The sequence below is a fragment of the Coenobita brevimanus genome, chromosome 97 (assembly GCF_032717465.1).
Source record: "Coenobita brevimanus isolate Jiangsu-jjx chromosome 97, ASM3271746v2, whole genome shotgun sequence".
Taxonomy (NCBI): Eukaryota; Metazoa; Arthropoda; class Malacostraca; order Decapoda; family Coenobitidae; genus Coenobita; species Coenobita brevimanus.
In genome coordinates this window covers 3,271,560-3,291,866 of record NC_137050.1, presented here as the reverse complement: position 1 = coordinate 3,291,866, position 20,307 = coordinate 3,271,560, and the positions used below count along the sequence as shown (strand labels likewise).

Here is a 20,307-nt window from a genome sequence, read left to right as displayed (position 1 = left end):
GTTTTACCTGATGCATTAATACAGGCAGACATATTTTCAACCATCACCATACCACTTCAATCTTCAATGAGGAATTTTTTATTGACGAAAGAAATTACGAAACTAAGAAAATAATAAACATACCATTACCTAAGATAGATTACTACAGTACTGTACCACAGCAGTCAGCATCAGTACCTGGTACAAGCACATTAAAACCAGTTTCAGACAGCAGACTCAAGTCCCCACCCTTTTGCTGTGCAAGCCATCATGGGAAATCAATTACATACATTACTCTATGTCCCCCTTCAATCCATCTGCAGGTACTCCAGTGGGTTGGCTTTCATATGCTGCAGTATTCCCCAGTATGTTCAGCAGCTAGAAGCAAATATCCAAGCAATACATTTAGCACCATTCAATCAGCCTGTGAAACTACAAAATCAAGAATGCTAGCTGATAGCCTACATCAAATATGAGAATGTTTGCACCATATTGGTATTTCATCAAAGTATTTTGTTAACGTTGGGTCTGGTTAGTACTTGGATGGGTGACCGCCTGGGAACACCAGATGCTGTTGGCATCCCTACGTCAAGTGGGGTTGGTGGAGGATTAGTGCCCCTCCCTGTAAAACAATTAACTCTAAGCCATTGGCCACCCCGTCTGGGATACATGGCGTCTGGCAATGAATGAATGGATGAATTTTGTTAACGTACATCTCAAAGGGGGTTAAAATAGGGCTGACTGTTCAAAAGATATTGACAGCTATCACTGCTGATCCTAAATTTGTAGCATTTGCAGATCTACCATTGAAACAAATGAAAAATGAATTAGCCCACCAAATTTGTGGTGAAATAAGCTTTGATACAGCCTATGTAATGGATGATACACCACTGCACATCTGACTGGTGGCTGTGGGGGAAGTTGTGATACAGCTTCATTAAATACATATGTACTGAGTATTTACACAAAGATCAAAAACCATTTTACAAATTCAGTAAAATGTAACCATGCCAGGTTGATTTTACAAAGCACACTACGAAAGACCAAACAACTCACTCGATGCATTTACTTCCATCCTGCCTTGCCTCAAGCAGCGAGGTGTGAGGTCCCTTTCCTTAAGTCTCGATTCAGGTATATAAAACGGTTATCCAAGCCATTATTAATCTCGTTCAATGTCCGTAGCAATAGGTTTACACGCGAAACACCGTACCTGTAGCCTATATCAAACTCAATACTATTGATTACACATTAGAGTAACAAAGCCCATTTATAACCCAAGCATTTCACCAGGCATGATACTGAATAAGTAAAAATACGTACCAGACTGCATAAGACCCCTCTACTTAGCTGAATTATGCTATGTCAAGGCTAAAAACTGTAAGAGAGGCTACTGTGTGTGTCAGCTGTTTTGTGTTTATGTCCTGAACAATTCCGGAAAGTGGCCCTTGGGACCGTGTATACAACATTCCAAGAACGCGCAACTCACCACTGTTATCAATCTCATCCTTCCTGTTGTGTTAATAATTATTGTCAGCAATTGTACCATGACATGCTTCAGGTTATTAATTATTTTCATACTGGCGGTGGTGTGGGAGTTGGCTGAAGTTTGTACAGCAGGTTAGTCTATGTAATCTGTGTATTTAACTTAACTTTTTTTGGACTTGATTTTGTGTTCCCTGACTTGTGAATTCTTCATTGTTAGGTGTCTTGTCATGCTTAAGTTGGTTATTGACTGATTTTAGTTTGACAGTATATGGGAGCTGGCAAAAGTTTATACAGGAGGTAAGTTATTTAAGTTCATGTATTCTGTACAGGCCTACAGTACGGTAGTTTCCTTTTGGTTTTTTATTCTGTGCTCCCTAACTTGTAAATTCCACAGTGTCAGTCTATGTCATGCTTTGGCATCGGTGTAGGACTGGCAGAAATTCGTGCAGTGACAGGTCTGTTATTAAAAGTCTATGTATTATGTTAATCTGCCACCTATTCGCTATGCCTCTCTGTGATGAGGCACTGTCAGCCACAGGGGAGCATCGGTTCACTGCACAGGATGGCCCTGCTGGGACAGTTGCTTGCTTGCAGTTGATGGGTCTGCTCACCCAGACAGTGTGGGGTTGATCATTGACAGTGTCAACAACAACCATGCCTGTATTCTAATGTATTTGTAGTTACACATCAGCTGTCATGTCATGCTCAGAAGCAGTGAAGGGTATGACACAAATGGAGGGAAGACATCAGAAAGGCCTTTAACACTCTGAGCACAGTACTGAACGGTACTACAAACCCTACGACAGACTTGATAGAGAGTCAGGGGCCCCGCAGTGGCATGGCTTGAAGGAATGGGCATGTATCTGTGAGGAAATGGCCCATGGAGAATACTCCCCCTCATTTTTTTTTTTTCTACCAAGTGATTTGGTGTAGCTACAGAACAGTTCTATGAGCCTTTATTACACCAAGTATAAGGTATCATAAATAGCTCAGAGGAACGACATCTGATGAAGTCAGTTAATTATACAATTTGTGTGTCTGCTGTAATTTTAGATATATTACTGTTTGGATTTTATTACTTAACACCTTGATTTTGTTGAATTAATGGTGAAGAGGGTATTGTATGTGTGATTAAGTACGAAGGTGGGAGGAGCCGCAATAATCCAAGATAGTGGATTGCAGTGGTAAATGAGTGTTTGAGGAAGAGAGGTATGAAAACTGATGAGATTAGTGAAGTGACAAGGGATTAAACGGGATGAAGGAATTTTGTACGGAAGAGTGTATGACCAGGGTTTGGCACCCCAGTTACCTTGACAGTCGTCAGATTGACTATGTTGAATAGATAAATGTGAAACTACCTGTGGAAAAATGTACCAGGATTCCAGGGGCTTGAATGGTGAGTGAATGCATGTGTGGCTCATTTTGCTGGGTAGGCTGTTGATTATGGTAGTTATCCCACTATCCTATTCTTTCCTTTTCCAGGCTTTAAATGCCCTACTTTGCCTCACCTACAGATGGGAAAAAGAGGCAGGATGATGATAATGGCGATGATTATCTGAGTTTTCATATTTTATTAAATTAATGCTCTTTCTTTCATTTTTTGATGGAGAAGCATTGCTTGGAGTGGCCTATTCAATTAGTTACATGCTAAGGCTTTTCATATACAAGGTTCTTCGCTCCTGTAGTCTTTAGTGATGCCCCATATTACAGCCTTATGGATGTGCATCTGCATAGTACTCTTGGACTGGTTCAAAACATCTGTAGCTAGGAACATTTATTTTTATACCATTTTATAGATACTGTAGATAGATAGATACCGGTATGTGCAGTAGATATAGATAGATATAATGTAGATATATTTTAATGCTGCTGGACTCATCCTAAAATGCTAACCAGTTCAAGACAGCCTTAGTCTGATACAACATTTGTGCTTTCAGATGGTTGCAAAAGACGTAATTATGGGCATGGCAGTGTGGTTTGTGTGTGTGATGCTGACCACTGTGACACCCTCGGTCCAGTAATTCTCCCACCAACTGGCCAGGCCTTTGTTGTCACCTCCACTAAGGCAGGACTGCGATGGAAGACCTCTACAGCCAGATTTAGGGCCTTACGTAACCTCCATAGAGGTGTGATTACCAAATTATCATAACTTCAGCATCCAAAAGAATGTTCTTGTGCAGTATATTATTTTTTCAACCATAAATACTGGTATCTTTATTCAGTTTAAGAGAGATACTGTACCAGTACAGTATTCTGATTTGCATCATATAAGTGCATGAGAGTGCATTTTGGTTTGCATTATATAAGTGCATGAGTGTGGACCATTCATTTGGGCAGACTTTTGGTTAGTTTGTCATCCCCCCACCCCCCCTTGCTCTACCTCACCCCATCTTTATGCGGCAAAAGAGGTCTGGATAATGATGATGGTGATGATGATTACATGTGTGCAACCAGCAGGAAACCAAAAATTGTTGGTTATATAGGTTATGGGATCTATTACAGACCCTGTTTTTTGAGTATGGTACAGTAGTGGCAGGTTGGGGCGCTCACCATCCACTCACTCGATGTAATGCTGCTGTTGGGTGCCTGCCCTTTCCTCTCCCCTCTTTCTTTCCTTCTTTCCGTCATTCTTTCCTCTTCCTTCTGTCTATGAGTCACTCTACACTGAGTGACAGGGCAAATGGTTTCCTGTAGACCAGGAAACCATTTACTACACTGGGTGGTAACCATATGACCAAATTATGGCGCCTAGTGGTTTAGTTGGCAATGAAGGCACTCCATTTGGATTGAGCCGGTGCAGGCTTATACCCAAGGGGTGGTTGGGTTTTATTGCTCATATAATGCCACTCAGTGATGAGTGAGGCTGGTCACTCTCATCTTAAATGCCAGGACCGACTTGCCTAGCCCCGGGCTCCTGTGCTCTTCATGGGACAACACTGGATTAAATGATGATGATGATTTCTTTTGGAAGTTAATGAGTGAGATAATAATTTAGTGTGTTTAGGGCAGAACAATGCTGAGGATATGACTGAAAAATGCTGTTGTTTGGCAGTATGTGAAAGAGATACAAATTATCATACATTGTGTGATACTTAACTGCTTATTTATTTTTATTTTATTTCCATAGATTCAGTATACACTTTCTCAAAATTTCACACTAGGTAGGTGGTGACAACCATCCTCGACTCACTTGATGTAGTGTGGCCTACTTCCTTAGCCTTTATCATTCTTTTTCTGTGCCTCCCCTCCTCTCTTCCTATTTCTCCCATCTTTCCTGTCACTTCTTATTGCATTTCTTTACAGGTGGCTTTACATTGAGTGACAAGCCAAATGGTGTCCTGTAAGCCAAAAAACCATTTACAGCACTGGGTGGTAACCATGTAACCAAACCATTCGTGCTCCCTATGTGTCAACAAGTGGGTTGGTGGAGGGTTAGTGCCTCTCCCCATAAAACAAATATCTCAAAGTCAAATGGCCACCCCTTACGGGATTATGGCGTCTGGCAATAGATAGATATATAGGTAGAATTCCCTGCAGGACGTGATGTGGAACCTCAGGCTGAAGTACAAGCAGACATAGAGCTGGAAGTGGACAGAAGTGAAACTTACCAGCAAATAATTGGCTTTGGTGGGGCCTTCACAGATGCTGCTGGTCTCAACATACTCAGTCTCTCCAAGCAGCTGCAGGAGGAAATTCTTCGGTATGAGTAAAGCCAGTGTTACACAGCACTTGTTTGCAATGGTAGTGATTTCTAAGTTTGTGTCAAAATCAAATCATATTTTCTTACTGTAATTTGCATCAGTCTATTTCTCTCTATCAGTGATGGCCTTCAGTTTTGTCAGAACTGCCCAACAAGGGGGATGATTATATCCAGGGTACTGAATTTTTATATACTGTATCTTTGTTGCTTTCTCAGGCACTCTTCGTCTCTTGACAACTCTCTTCCCTATATAACAAATTGTTTTAATCACCTCTTTTATGAATTGTTGTTGTTGTTGTACTCCCAGGGTCATTTGGATGTAAAACTGATGGACTGAAGGCTGATGCTCTTCTCCTACAGTCCACCATCCTTATCCTTCTTTTGGGGGATGGGAGGGGGGAGTTGAGGTGTGTTTGCTAGCAAGGTAGTGGAAGCACCTGGCACTATTGGTTCCAGCCCATGAAGAAGTCCCTTTCCAGCACCAACTTGTTTTGTAATTCATATGAGATTTAATCACAATAACTCTCTTAAAGAAAGACTAATTATAATGCGAACTTGATGTAACTTGAGTCTTTCTCCTTACATCACCAAGTGTCTCTCTTTAAGTCTGCCAGTATATTATAACCATTTCTCCTTGTGTCTAGAGCCTACTACTCCACTAATGGACTGGAGTACAACCTTGGGAGGGTACCAGTTGCAGGGACAGACTTTAGCACTCACCCATACACTTATGATGACGTGGCCGAGGGAGAGACTGACCCATCTCTTCAGCACTTTCATTTGCCGGAGGAGGACATTAAATATAAGGTAACGCTAGAGGATGGTTTGATGTATTTTTGACTCATTGCACCAATACCAGATTCCTTCAGCATATTGAGTTCACATTCAGATGAGCTTAGAACAACAAAAACATCTCTAACAATTATTTTCCCTCATTTCGTCATTTTTTTCATATATCTTTCACCTTCCTTCCACCACTATACATCTGTGATTTCAGTATATTGCATTCATGATGACATGCTTAATTTTTCTCTGCATTTCATACTAGGAATTAGAATATTCAGGTTGGAGTGACAGTCTTGCCTTGCATGTGCAAGTTCAATCCCCGACGATTACTCTGTCATGTAATGCTATTGAGGAATGTGAGTTGGTCGTTTTCCTTTAAATGTTCTGGACTGAGGTAGCCTAGCCTTGCCCCCCTACATCACAGAGAGAGCCATATGGGACTGGCTGTTATGATCATCATTCTTTACATCTGCACTGTTTCTTTCTCTGCCCCCTAGTGCATATATTTTGCTCACAGGATTACCATTTTCTCATATGCTGACTATTACCCATGCAATGCCTCAAAAGGAAAATTCTTTAGGATTGCTCTCCTCATCTTCCCTTTCCCTCACTTACAGACCCCCACCCCTAAAATAGCATCAGTTAGTGTCTCCCCCATACATCAACATGCTGGTAGTGTATTATATATTCCTTCCCTTCCTCCATTAGCTATACCTTTTCACTCTCGTTGCATAACTTTATCTGTCAAGTCTGCTTTTCTTCCATCTTATTTTTACCTTAGAACACCCAGTGTATCTTCCTTTCTCCCCTGGTTAACATCATTTCCCTCACACACTTCCATGTTCATCCTTCAGTCTCGTACTTCCTTCCTCCAACAGATCCCACTGATACAGCGTGCCAAAGAACTGGCCCACCCAACACAACTCAAGCTCATTGGCTCAGCTTGGGGTGCTCCTGGGTGGATGAAGGACAGTGGAAAGATCTGGGGCAAGGGAAAGATAAAACCAGAATCTCTCTCTACGTGGGCAGATTATCATGTCAGGTAGAACTCTGTTAGAAGGTTTCAGTTGAGGACTAATTCCCCAATTTCATGCCTATTGTAAAACTGTGGATTTATGTCATCCCATACACCAGTGAATGTCATTTATATTTTCTTCTGGGTAATGGTAGATGATTTTTTCTTAAGGCTTAGGCAGGAGATCCTGTGTGTCACATAGCTATATGGATAAAAGAGAACAAGGGCTTCATGTGTTTTTATTCTCTTTCATATTGCCAGATGATTTTATTCAGTATGTGAGAGGCCTCTCATACTGAAGGGATTAAAACAGTTACCATTGCTTCTCTAGCACACAGGCTATATCTTATATATATATTTCTTGTTGCCAAAGGATTTTATCCAACTAGGAGAGACCTCTTGTGCCAAATGGATCACCTGCGATACTGTATTCTGTGTAGACCAGGTTACAGTATTCATAGGAAGAGATGCAGATAAGAAGACCTCAGTCACATTTTTACTCTCAGGTTCCTTCAGAGTTATGGCCAGCACAACCTGAGTTTCTGGGGCCTCACCACACAGAATGAACCTACTGATGGACTCGAGGCAGGCTTCAAATTTAATGCTGTTGGCTGGACTGCAGAGGAACAGGTAAAATCAGTATGAAAGATCTTGATTAAGGGATATGACCCAGATATTATAGGTGAGAGATTTCATGTGTTTGAAGGTTACTGTATTGAGCTTGTACTAGAAATCAGAACTGTATACTTTAAGTACTGTACTGAACCACTATTCACTCCATTTTGTAATAGGTGCCATAGGTTCTTAGAGAAAGAACACCAATAATGCCGGCTGTATTACCATTATAATCTTCACTGTTTTGTGGTTCATTGGTAAACTACTGAACTTGGGTCAGGGAGACAGACATACTCAGTGTGCTGTATGGTTCACATACTGTACTCTAGAAGTACTGTAACAGGAGATTTTCTGATCATGTAATTGCAGCCACAGTCATAACTCAGTCTTGTACCTGTAAATATTCTGAATTGTAGCAGCCTAACCTCAAGCTTCTGTTCCTTGAAGGAAGTAATGTGGAATTGGCTTTTATTGTTGGAGGAGCTCTGTTTCATGTGTGTTGCAAGATGAAGACTGAAAAGTGTTGTAGCTGTTATTCTTACACCTCTTGACAGGCAGCTTGGGTTGGCAGCCACTTGGGTCCCACACTGCATGCTGCTGGCCTCAGTGACCTCAAGATAATGGTTCTTGATGACAACCGCATCTTCCTGCCATCGTGGGTAGACCAGGTAAGTCAAAATTGGGTAGGAATAGCTCCTCACATAGGAAAGTCAAACTTGGGTAGGACTAGCACTTGCCTTGGAGAAGGGAAATTAATGTAGTGTGGGATTTTATGGAACAGGAAACACCCAATCCCATATTAATGTAAAAGAAGGTTTCCATGGCTGAGATAAGCTTAAAGCAAAACAAGGCAAGCTCAATGTAAATCCATAACAGAAGGCTGAAAAAAGTTAAATAGAGAGCTGAGAATAAGTTACGAAGAGACAGCTGTTGATACCTTTTCTGCTTTCATATTTTATCTCCTTGTTTCAGGATCTTGTCTTACCCTGTCTTTAGGTGAGAAAAAGGTTTGGAATGATAATGATGACAGTGATGAACGTATTCATAAAAAAAAAAAAAAAGTCTTTTAAATGGTTTACCTGCTTTGATGGAGTAAAAAATTTTGAAGACATGAATGAAGGTTAAAAAAAATAAGTGGTACAAATTTATATTTTACATTAATGGATCCGGTTCATCCTATGTACAGTGTAAAAGTACACTCAATCCTCATAAATTGCAGCAATTTGGGCCTGGACCACTGCTGTGATTTATGAATAATAACTCTTATGTGAAAAATTAATTTGGGTCTGGACTTTGGCCAACCCGCCCCCACAGCACCCTGCCTACGCCTATCTAGGCACCATCAAACACAAACATACAAATTAAGGAATATTCAGTGCATGTATTAAATAGAAATAGGCAATGTTAAGGGATCCCACCTTAATCCTATGACGAAATTGCTTAAGTGAATAGAGTGGGGTGGTGTTGGGAAGAACTTAGAACCTTTCAGCACTCGTTCTTCCCAAACTCTTTTGCCAGCTTTGAAAACTTCTCTCCCTTCTCAACACGATGAATGAGCTCCAAACGTTGACTGTATGACAAAGGCGTCAGCTTCTTGACGCCATACTGCTTAGAGCGTATCATCGGGCGGTCGGGAGGGTCCATGGCAGGTAGGAGGCGGGGGGAAGTTGCACAAAAACGGCAGATAGCTCTCGTACTCCACGGCGATGGTCTGTAGTGTGCGGACTGGTGAGACAAGAACAACAACAACATGGCAGCATTAGTATGCACACTTGCCACCAGGGATGCATGGTGATTGGTTGTTGGGTTGCGATTTTCAGTTTGAATGCCGCGTTTACAGTTCTCCTCGGGAAAGGCCCACTTGGGTGTCTAGGTCCGTGATTTTCGTGACTTAACAGTGATTTAAGGTTGCCGGCATTCTGACGGCCACTTAGCCGTGTTTTACGAATCCGTGCTTTATGAACACGCGATTTACGAGGATTGAGTGTATTATTAACATAAGTGAGATATCTTTTATTGAAGGAGTAAATGAAGGCTGTAGATGACATCTGTTTGAAAATCTCCTTCAAGTTGAGACATATTGCCTGATAATAGCATGAGCATAAAAGACATTCTCAAATTGAAGGAGTTAACTGGGAATGTATGTAGCAGTTGATGTAGTTTAATTGAATCCTTAAACACAATTGCCTTCACACCTCCCAGCTTGCCCATCATTTCAGATGGTAAGTGACCTGTTTCAGTGGACACTTTGTTGATAGGTCATTTACTTTGTTTTATTTCTTAATCCTACCCCTGTCATTTATTTAGCAGAAAATTAAATGATAGTGCTCCTGCTGCTGCTGTTGATAATGATGATACCAGTAGCAATGAAGATGGTAATAATAATAATAATGTACAGTAATAATAATAATAATAATAATAATAATACCATAATCCATCCATCCATCATCCACTCCTGTGTTGTCCCGTGTGGAGCATAGGAGATCAGGGCAAGGCAGGTTGATCCTGACATTTAAGATGAGAGTGACCAGCCTTATTCATCCCTGAGTGTCATTATGTGAGCAGTAACCCCAACCACCCCATGGATATAAACCTGCCCAGGCTTAATCTGATTGGAGCACCTTAATTACTCACTAAACCACCAAGCACTGTAATTTGGTTATATTGTTACCATCCAGCGGAGCAAATGGTTTCCTGGTGTACTGGAAACCATTTGGCTTGTCACTCAGTGTAGATCACCCGTAGATGGAAGGAAGGGGAAAGACTGATGGAAAGAAAGATGGAAGAGGAAGGAAGGAAGAGAGAAAAGGGCAGTTACCCGAAAGCAGCAGTACATCGAGTGAGTGGATGGTGAGTGCTGCCACCTGCCTCCTAGTAATAATAATGATAATAATAGTAATACCTATTCCTTGTTGCCTTTGCCTACAGGTGATGTCAAACAATGTGGCGGCACAGTATGTGTCAGGTGTGGCGGTACACTGGTACACTGACTGGATCACCCCTCCTTCCCTCCTCGAACTCACTCACACCCGTCATCCAGACCTCTTCATGCTGTACACTGAGGCATGTACAGGTAGTATCTATCCAATAAATCCTCATTGTTGTTGGCTTTTGTGTGTGTGTGTGTGTGTGTGTGTGTGTGTGTGTGTGTGTGTGTGTGTGTGTGTGTACAGTTAAGATCAGAGTAAATTACTTGAAGATTTTCTGTTAAGGCTGCGATGTTACATAGAAGCTTGATTTATCAGTTCTCAAAATTTAGAGTTCTTACAGTGTGGAATAAGATGCGATATGCCACAAAACACAATGATTTTTAATGAGTACTGCCTGTATTGATACTTTGGGAGAAAATTATAGACTTTAAACCTTGGACCTTCCTGTGTTGTTTTGTACTGTACTTGCCTTTGCTTTTCTTAGGAATTTTTAATAATTGACCTTTTTTCTCTCTTTCTCTTGTACTCCATACTTCTCAGGCCAGTGGCCATGGCAGCCACTGAAGGTAGTAATGGGCTCTTGGGTTCGGGCAGAGACGTATGCTGCTAACATCATAGAGGTAAAACTCATTGCTATGCTATCTTTTCATATTGCAAAGTAATTAGAAAAGTGATATGTTGTCCTAAAGGACATGATTTCAGTCAAAGGCTGGAACAGAGAACATTCAGGTGATTTGCATTTGTTAAAGCAAACTTTACAAATCTTCCACAAGATCCCTTGACAGGTCATAAAATAGTCTCCATTAATATCATTGCACCAGACCTGGATGAGATAGACCTACTTTGTATTCATTATAGATGGTGGGTATTAGCACTGAAGTGACAACATAAGGTTTGATACACATTGGAGGACTGCTGGGTCTCAGGGCAGTATAGGACTGCGTTGAATGATGGATGGATTTCTTTACCCCCAACAGGCATTACAGCACTGGGTAACAGGATGGACTGACTGGAACCTGGCACTTGACCTCAAGGGTGGACCAAACTGGGTCCAAAACTTTGTTGACTCACCAATCATTGTCAATGCAGTAAGTTTTTTTTTTTTTTTTTTTTTTTTTTACTTGAATCAGCATGCATTAGCAAAAATAAATGCATAAGTTAACAATCACAATTATAGTGTTACAGTGATGGTTTTCAGTTATTATTTGTATAATACTTAGCTACCATAACTAATATAATCGGGGAGTTGTAAGAATTAAGTACATAAGCTGCACATCACATTAAAGAGATTCAGAAGAAACATGGTGGTATTTTAATTGAGTGATTGACTATAAAAAAGTCCTCTCTCACACAGCCAAAAGGAGAATTCTACAAGCAGCCCATGTATTATGCCTTGGCCCATTTCACCAAGTTCTTGCCTGAGGGAAGTTTGCATATAGGACTCTCAAGGAAACAGTTGACAGAAGAAGAGGACATAGAGGTGGACTATAGCAAGGCGAGAATGGATCAGAGTGGAGGTAGTGCCATCATCAAATTAGAAAAAGAGTTTGAAATTAAGAATTTGGAAAGAGCTGAAATAATGAAGCGTGAGATAGCATATTCAGACAATGAAAATGGGATATCAACAGCAAAAGACACAATTGTCAAGAGAAAGAAAGCAGAGGAAGATAATAAGATAAACCCCAACAATCACAATGAGAGAAGAAATGAGAAGGAATGGACAAAAGAAGATCCAAGTTATGGCCTGCGTTATATTGCATTTTTAAGACCTGATAAGTCAACCGTTGCTGTCTTCCTTAATAAGTAAGTTCACAAAAAACATGTGTGGCCCATTTAACTGGGCAGTGTGTTGATAGTTCCTCTATTTTTATGCTTTTCCTCTCTGTATATCTAAACCACCCACCCACCCACCCCAATTTTGTAGTGTGAAACAGGGCTAGGATGATTACAAGGTATTTATTTATTGAAATTAGTTGTTTCTTGACTGGAAATATTAGTTCTGCTCTTGTTTGATACATTTTTATTACTGTAATATGACTTAGCCACACATAAATAGTCAAAGTCTAGGCCAAGACTCACACATTGTTAGCTGCAAATCTTCATTCATTCATTCATTGCCAGACGCCATGTATCCCAGACGGGGTGGCCAAGGGCTTAGAGTTAATTGTTTTACAGGGAGGGGCACTAATCCTCCACCAACCCCACTTGACGTAGGGATGCCAACAGCATCTGGTGTTCCCAGGCAGTCACCCATCCAAGTACTAACCAGACCCAACTGCAAATCTTAATACCTTATATATTTTTTTTCCCAACTTTTTCAGCAACTGTAAGGAAGTATTGAGCTGGTTTTGGCACTTAGTTTAGTTTCAAGTCTTAGAAAATATCAACTTTAACATGGGCAACCTCTGATATGGAGATTCCCTTGCCTCTTCAGTTCAGTGATGCAATTTTTTTTTTATTCTTGCAACATCCATTCAGTTTAGGAGAGACAGTTTCAGCTGGAGATAGACATAACTTCCCTTAACTGATTTACTACAGGACGTCTCCAGTAAGCTGAATAAAGTTGTCTGAAGGTAGCAAGAATGAAATTCAAACTGTGTCATCAAACTGAAGGGGTTAAGAGGGAACATGGTATCCTTGATCTGATTTGACTTTGATTTGACAAGACTTTCACATCCTCAGGGGCCACGATCCAGTAAGTGTTGGGGTGAAGGACCGCAACCTTGGCCGGATCTTGCTCCACCTAGACCCTCACACCATCACCACTGCTGCCTGGAGAGGATAGTCCTCACTGAGAGAAAGAGAAGGATGAGTGTCATCATCTGAGCGAAAGAAACTTAAGAGAGGTGAAGAGAGATTATCACCATGATCCAAATGAAATGGAGAGAAAGATGATCACCATGGTTCCAATGAAATGAAGAGAAAGATGAACACTAACATTTGAGAGAAAGAAAATGAGAGATAGATGATCACCACCATTCAAGAGAAATAAAATTGATAGAGATAAATACCACCATTTTAGTGAAAGGAATGGTGTAGATGTACTTTTTACAGCAATATGATACAATGTATACTGGTATATGGTTAGCTGTGGGCAGCCATATCTAGCATGACTATATATATACTAGAGTGGGAAAAGAGGCCTGGATGATGATGATGATGATGATGATGATGATGATATGTATATTATGAAATATGGCAGTGTGAAAGAGATTATTGACATTCCAGTAAAGGGCATTAGAAAAGTAACTGTGCTGTGTCAGATATTTCTGTAGCTACTGCATCCAGTCCTGACACACACACCTTGCCCTGCCATACCACACTCTGCCACATCTTTCATTATCACATTTCAAAAGCACCCTCACTACCATACCTCCCTTAGATCTTTCAGCCCCGCCACACACTGTAACAAAACGTACTATCACCACACCATATACTACCACACCACTCACTGCAACATTATATGCTGCCACAACATACTTTACCACATTACACAATGCCACACTTCACATATGGTATATCTCCTAGTCACACCTCCCATCTCCTGCAGCACTGAGATTTTTAACACCCTGCGGAAGAAGAGGACTTTCACTGTTAGCTTGTCACTTAAGCAGGAAGATGAGCTGATAACCCATAGTAATAGATGACAGAAGGTCAATGACTTTCATACAGCAGATGTATTGAGCTGAATATCTTCTTTACAAGAGTCATACTGAAAAAAGGATATAGGGTTAGAAAGGTGATGACAATAATAGTAACAATAATATTGACATTTGCATAAAAACCTGTAGTGAGTGCCTTGACCTTAGTATGAATGTAGCACAGTTTCCTAATGTATAGTTTATTATGTGATTCATCTTGGATGAGAGAGATATTTGCTTTGGGTAAAATTCTCTGACATTAGCCAGAGTAAAAATATATGTTTTTTTCTCATTCATTCATCATCTAATCCTATGTTTCCCCCATGAGGAGCAATCTCATGTCCTCTGCATTAATTATACACGTTAACAGTATTTTAAATTTATGTGCAAATGGCCTTATGCAGCTGGACCATATAAAGACTGGTCACATGCAGATTGAAAACAGACATAAAACCAAAAATGATAATTTTGTATGATTAAAGGAATCATTTGTACTACACAAAATTTAAACTAGTCTCTCTACTGTAAGTATATATTCAGTGTATCTCCTTCTGTCTCCTGTCTTCAGGTGACTCTGCACCAAGTGACAAGCAAGATTGTTTCCTATACACCAGGAAACCATTTACTATGCTGGGCAATAACCATATAACCAATTTATGGTACCTGGTGGTGTAGTGGGTAATTCAGGCACTCCAATCGGACTGAGCCTGGGCAGGTTTATATCCAAAGGGTGGTTGGGGTTTATTGCTTACTTAATGCCACTCAGGGATAAATGAGACAGGCCACCCTCATCTTAATATCAAGACCAATTTGCCTAGCCCCGGGCCCCTGTACTTCTTATGGGGCAACACAGGATTAGATGATGAATGAAATGAATATCATTACTGTTGCTTGATGACAGCTTGCTTATTTTATGGTAGTACATATTTGCTTTGAGTCTAGGGAGCAGCACCCTGCATGTGCTTTGAATCTAGGGCTCAGAATACAAGCCATGGAAGACAATTTAAATGTGCCATTACTGTAGATGCATCACTCTTACTGGAAACACTCTTTTCCCTGTGTACTTTACTAGCATGGAGTTAGGTTCATTTTTTGCTATGGTTCTTCTACATGAGAAGATCCAGGCCTGCTGTGGATCTTACATGAACTGTTACAGTTACATTAGTGTGCCATGCAATTCTGTGATTCAGTGTAAGTTAATCGTAAGTTAATGTTTCGTGATTAAGGAAGTCATTATTTGGTGCAAGTATTTTACCCTGTCATTCTGCTGTGATGCCTACAGTTCTTGTAGATGCGCATCTGCTGGAACCTGAGTCTTTTGCATTAAGCCAGGGATTAATTGAAGAATAGTTAACAAAAACATTAATCCCTTAAGCACAATGGTAAATATTTTATTTGGTTTTTGCTGCCACCAGACAATTATATTAAGCTTTGCTGGAAAGACCCATTTGTAATAACAGGGTTAGGAACAGTCTCATTTTTGAATTCCTTTACATCCTGCTGTCTGTCCTTTGGCTAAATAGAATTTTCAGTAAATTACTAGTACATCACGAGATTGAAGAGATTAAACTCTGTAAAAGGGACTGAAATGAGGGGTCAAATTCTCCTGAGCATAAAAGACTACATCACACCTCTTCCATAGTGCTTAGTGTACATATTGCAGTATAATACTGTATTTGTTTGGATATTATTTGTATCATGTTAATATCAACATTATTTTTTTAATGTCCAGACATTTTTCAGCTGTGGAGATCAACTTCAAACTGGCAGGTTTATTCATTCATTCATTCATTATCTAATGCAGTGTTGCCCCATGAGGAGCACAGGAGACATGCCCATAATTAACCCCTTCAATACAATAGAGCTTTCCAGAGCTGAATACAACTGTATGAAGATAAAAATACAAGAAAAATACTTCACTTTCAAGGAGTTAAGTGTGAAATTAATTTTTTGTACAAGTTGCCTGTGAGCCTGGAAATAAAGGTCTTAATTAATTGTTTTAAAAATATACTTATTAATTGTTTAAAAAATATACTGATTTCTAAGTGCTTGTTAGTTTTCATCCCCCAGCATGTAGCATTAAGTACTGGGTGTAGATAAGAGTAAACTTATGGGTTTGAATAATGAAGTCACAGCTTGCAAAGTGAGGCTAGATGGTGAGAAAACGAAGACTGTGAGTGCATTCCAGTATTTATTGTGATGAGGATGGAAGTTTGAGGATGCATTGTTTGAAAAGATAAAGCAGGGTAGAGAGGTTGTTGGTTCATTGAAAGTGATTAGGAAAAGGGAAGGGCACTGAAGTAAACAAGTTGCTGCATGACTATTGTTCTCCCCACCCTGACATGGAAGTGAAGCTTGGACTGTGCTGGAAAGACAAGAATGAGCAGTGGATATTAGTTCCTAGAGAGTATGAAGAGAGACTAATGCAGGAAACATTGTGATGTTGCTATGATTAGAAGAGAAATGATGAGATGCTTTAGCCATGTGGAGAGGATAGAGAACAAGAGACTGAGTAAGAGTGAGTGAGGGGTTGAAAACCAAGGATGAGATGGAGTGGAGAGATAAATGAGTTGGGGATGTGAGTTGGAGGGAAGGCAACCAAGTGGCATAGGTTAGGGGAACATTGAGGCAATTGTTTATTGGTACCTCTTATGGAATTAAGGCGTCTAGCAGCAGACAGACAAGTAATGGACAGTAAACTGAGGTTTACATAATTTCAATATGAATGATGATACCTTCACACATTTAATATAATTTTGGAAAGGTGTGTAGTAGGCATATATGACTATGATGAAAATTTATTAAAATTATGATAACAGGTACACCATCGATCTTCCAATAACCAATGGTCCAACACCTTTAATCGGGCTAAAATCACGAGAGGGCATTTGAAACTCCCGCGACCGCCACGTTAATTTACTGGGCGGCCACTGGATGGCGTTGTGTGCGGCGCGCCATCGCTTAACTGATGTTTTAAAAGATCGATTTATGTTGATCTGAGAGACTGAATATTCATTGTTGTAAAGGTATACAGAGTACTTATACAACAAAGCAAGGTGGTGCGCCTTGCCACACGCCTCCTTAAGCAAATACAGTTTTATACAGTCAGTGGTTATATAAATTCGTGAGTGTAGCCACACGCCCTTGAGCAAATATTAGCTTTAGTATGTGCTATAAAATGTAAATGAATTTACAAGGTACATTACATACAGGAGTGAGAAGTATATAGTATCAGAGCAATACAGAAGTACAGCATGGCAGCATTTGCCACAGCCTGAGATGATGACATCGCACCTATAGATATCGCACCGCCCACCTTGGCACCGTCTAATCAGCTGGTCCTGTATGGGGTCGGTGAATGATAGCCAAAACCCAACACGACACCACTCTATCCCTGTCTCTCAATTTCCCTACTTTTCGTTATTTATTTATTTTATACAAGTCCTTCAGGGGTACACACTAGTGTTTTCTTGTACACTGGCTTGAGTGGTGTATTTGTTAGCGTCCACGGCTAGGTTGTGGAAGACGTAGGCTGTGCGGCTATGCTGTAAATATATAAGCAAAATATGTATGGTAATGAGTAACATAGTGACTGCTGCCGAGAAAAGGAAGACAGACTGAAGAACAGCAACTACTTGTTTGTGTAACTCTACCCTTAATATATGTGTATGCTCTGGAACTTTGGTACAAATTTAGGGATTTTATTCTCTCCTTGCACGAGCCCCTCCCCCCCCCCTGCATTCGGGTGTTAGTGGTGTTTCGCGTTCAACAAGATGGGGCAGTTTTTATAGAATGTATTGATCCCGGTCCGAAAGAAAAGGTAATGGAGATGTTGGAACCTCTTCCATCCATCACTGGTTAATCATCCATTGGTCCAAATAAAATTGTGGTCCCCTCACCTAAGCATATCGTGTGTGGTGAGTCTGTCATACCCACTGAGCTCTATTCAGTGGTCATACCTTCCCCCCTCCCCGCAATATACGTCCACTAGAACCGCTCAGATACAAGATAATGGATTTCGTCATTCGAGATGAGCCTCTTTAGCGTCCTATTAAGATTATAGTGTGCAGCCCGTAAAGTATTTCCAAAGCTAACGATACTGAATGGATTCCATATGCCAATTAGTGATTATGCTATTTATGACATTGTAAGGTGAGACAGGGTGTGACACAAAAGAAGAAAGCATACAATGAATGGATGAGAAACAGGGGCGTGGAAGAAGTTGAGAGGCGGAAGAGAGAGTTATATGTTGAAAGAGAGAGGTGAAAAGATTAGTAAGAGGGAGAAAGAAGAGAGTGGATGAGGAATTTGGAAGGTATTTGAGTGTAAAGTGGAGGGACTGTAAGAAAATGTTCTGGAAAGAGGTGAAAAGAGTAAGACAGGATGGAAGTGAAGTTAGCAGGGGAGTGAAAGATAAAAATGGTAGATTACTAGTGGAGAAGGGAGAAAAAGTGAGCAGATGGAGAGAACACTTTAAGGAATTGTTGAACATAGAGGATGGAAGTAATGCGAGTATAAGTGGCTGGGGAATGGCTGGGAGAAGGAGGGAGGTGAGAAGACAGGAAGAAATCAGTAGGATAGAAGCTGTGGAAGCAATGAAGAAAGTTAAATCGGGGAAAGCCCCAGGAATTGATGGAGTGTGTGGTGAAATGCTGAAGCATGGGGGAGAGATAGTAGTAGAATGGATGTGGAAGATGTGTAGATTGGCCTGGGAGGAAGGTAGAGTCCCGGAGGATTGGAAGTCAGGTATAATTATTCCCTTGTACAAAGGAAAAGGGGAAAAAGAAGTGTGTGGTAATCATAGGGGCATTTGTCTTCTTAGTATAATAGGAAAAGTGTATGGTAGGATACTTATTGACAGAGTTAGAGAAAGAACAGAGAAATTAGTTGGAGAAGAACAGGGAGACTTTAGGAAGGGAAGAGGTTGTGTAGATCAGATACTCATTCTTAGATCTTTAGTGGAAAAGTTTCTAGAGAAGGGAAAGAAGTTGTATGCGGTTTTCATGGATTTGGAGAAAGCATATGACAGGGTGGATAGACAAGGATTGTGGAAAGTGTTAAGAATATATGGAGTAGATGGGAAGTTGTTGAATGCTATGAAGAGTATGTACGATCGTGCGAAGGCTGCAGTGCGTGTGGATGGTGAACTAAGTGAATTTTTCTCTTTGAAAGTTGGGTTGAAACAGGGATGTGTCATGTCTCCATGGTTGTTCAATCTGTACATGGATGGAGTAATAAAAGAGGTACAAGGTAGGGTAGTGGATGTTGGAGTGGCCCCGTTGCGAGAGGATAGTGTTTGGAAACTCCCTGTACTGTTGTTTGCAGCTGATACTGTGTTGTTGAGTGAAGACGAAGGGGAGCTGCAAGGCTTGGTGGATGAGTTTGGGGGAGTGTGTAAGAAACGGAATCTAAAGGTGAATGCAGGGAAGAGTAAAGTGATGGTCTTTGAGAGAGGTGAAGTCAGTGAATGTACAGCGAGGTTGGATGGTGAGGAATTGGAAAATGTGAGTACGTTTAAGTACTTGGGTAGTGTGATGAGTAAGGATGGAGGTTTGGAGGGTGAAGTGCTTGAAAGGGTACAGCAGGGAAGAAAGGTTGCTGGTTCTTTGAAAGCAGTGATAAGAAACAGGGAAGTGAGCATGGAAGTGAAAAAGTTACTACATGACAGTATTGTGATACCAACTCTAACGTATGGAAGTGAAGCTTGGACGTTGTTGGAAGGACACAAGTCAAGAGTGAGAGCAGTGGAAATGAGTTATTTAAGAGAAGCCTGTGGAGTCACATGGAGAGACAGGCTGACGAATGAGGATATAAAGGAGCGTTGTGGTGTGGATGTGGATGTGATAGGAAGCGTTATGAGGAACACACTGAGGTGGTTTGGCCATGTGGAGAGGATGGAGGGTGAAAGACTGACGAAGAGAGTATATGTGAGTGAGGTGGAGGGGGGAAGAGGGAGGGAGAGGCCGAGGATGAGATGGAGGGATGGGGTGGAGAGGTATATGAGAGAGGGGGGTGTGAGTTGGGAGCAGAGCAGTGAAATGGCTGGGGACAGGGCGACTTGGAGGCGATTTGTTTGTGGCCACCCCAAACGGGATTGAGGCGTCTGGCAATATATAGATAGATAGATAATTACTACTAGGTAGGCTATATTTATGG

General features: G+C 40.8%; 1 protein-coding gene across 1 annotated transcript; it reads left to right on the top strand.

Moving 5' to 3' along the window:
* Positions 1-1,523: 1,523 nt before the first annotated feature.
* On the top strand, positions 1,524-13,597 carry LOC145413777 (lysosomal acid glucosylceramidase-like). Its single transcript, XM_080283433.1, has 12 exons — positions 1,524-1,596; positions 3,402-3,590; positions 5,002-5,164; positions 5,809-5,971; positions 6,829-6,992; positions 7,472-7,595; positions 8,135-8,248; positions 10,509-10,653; positions 11,051-11,130; positions 11,488-11,598; positions 11,865-12,313; positions 13,193-13,597. The coding sequence occupies exons 1-12, from the start codon at positions 1,524-1,526 to the stop codon at positions 13,293-13,295; spliced, it is 1,878 nt and encodes a 625-aa protein (XP_080139559.1). The 3' UTR covers positions 13,296-13,597.
* Positions 13,598-20,307: the final 6,710 nt, after the last annotated feature.

Coding starts and splice junctions, on each gene's coding strand:
- LOC145413777 (XM_080283433.1), top strand. CDS start 1,524: ATGACATGCTTCAGGTTATTAATTATTTTCATACTGGCGGTGGTGTGG. Junction 6,993..7,471: donor TGGGCAGATTATCATGTCAG/GTAGAACTCTGT, acceptor TTTTACTCTCAG/GTTCCTTCAGAGTTATGGCC. Junction 12,314..13,192: donor GTTGCTGTCTTCCTTAATAA/GTAAGTTCACAA, acceptor TCACATCCTCAG/GGGCCACGATCCAGTAAGTG.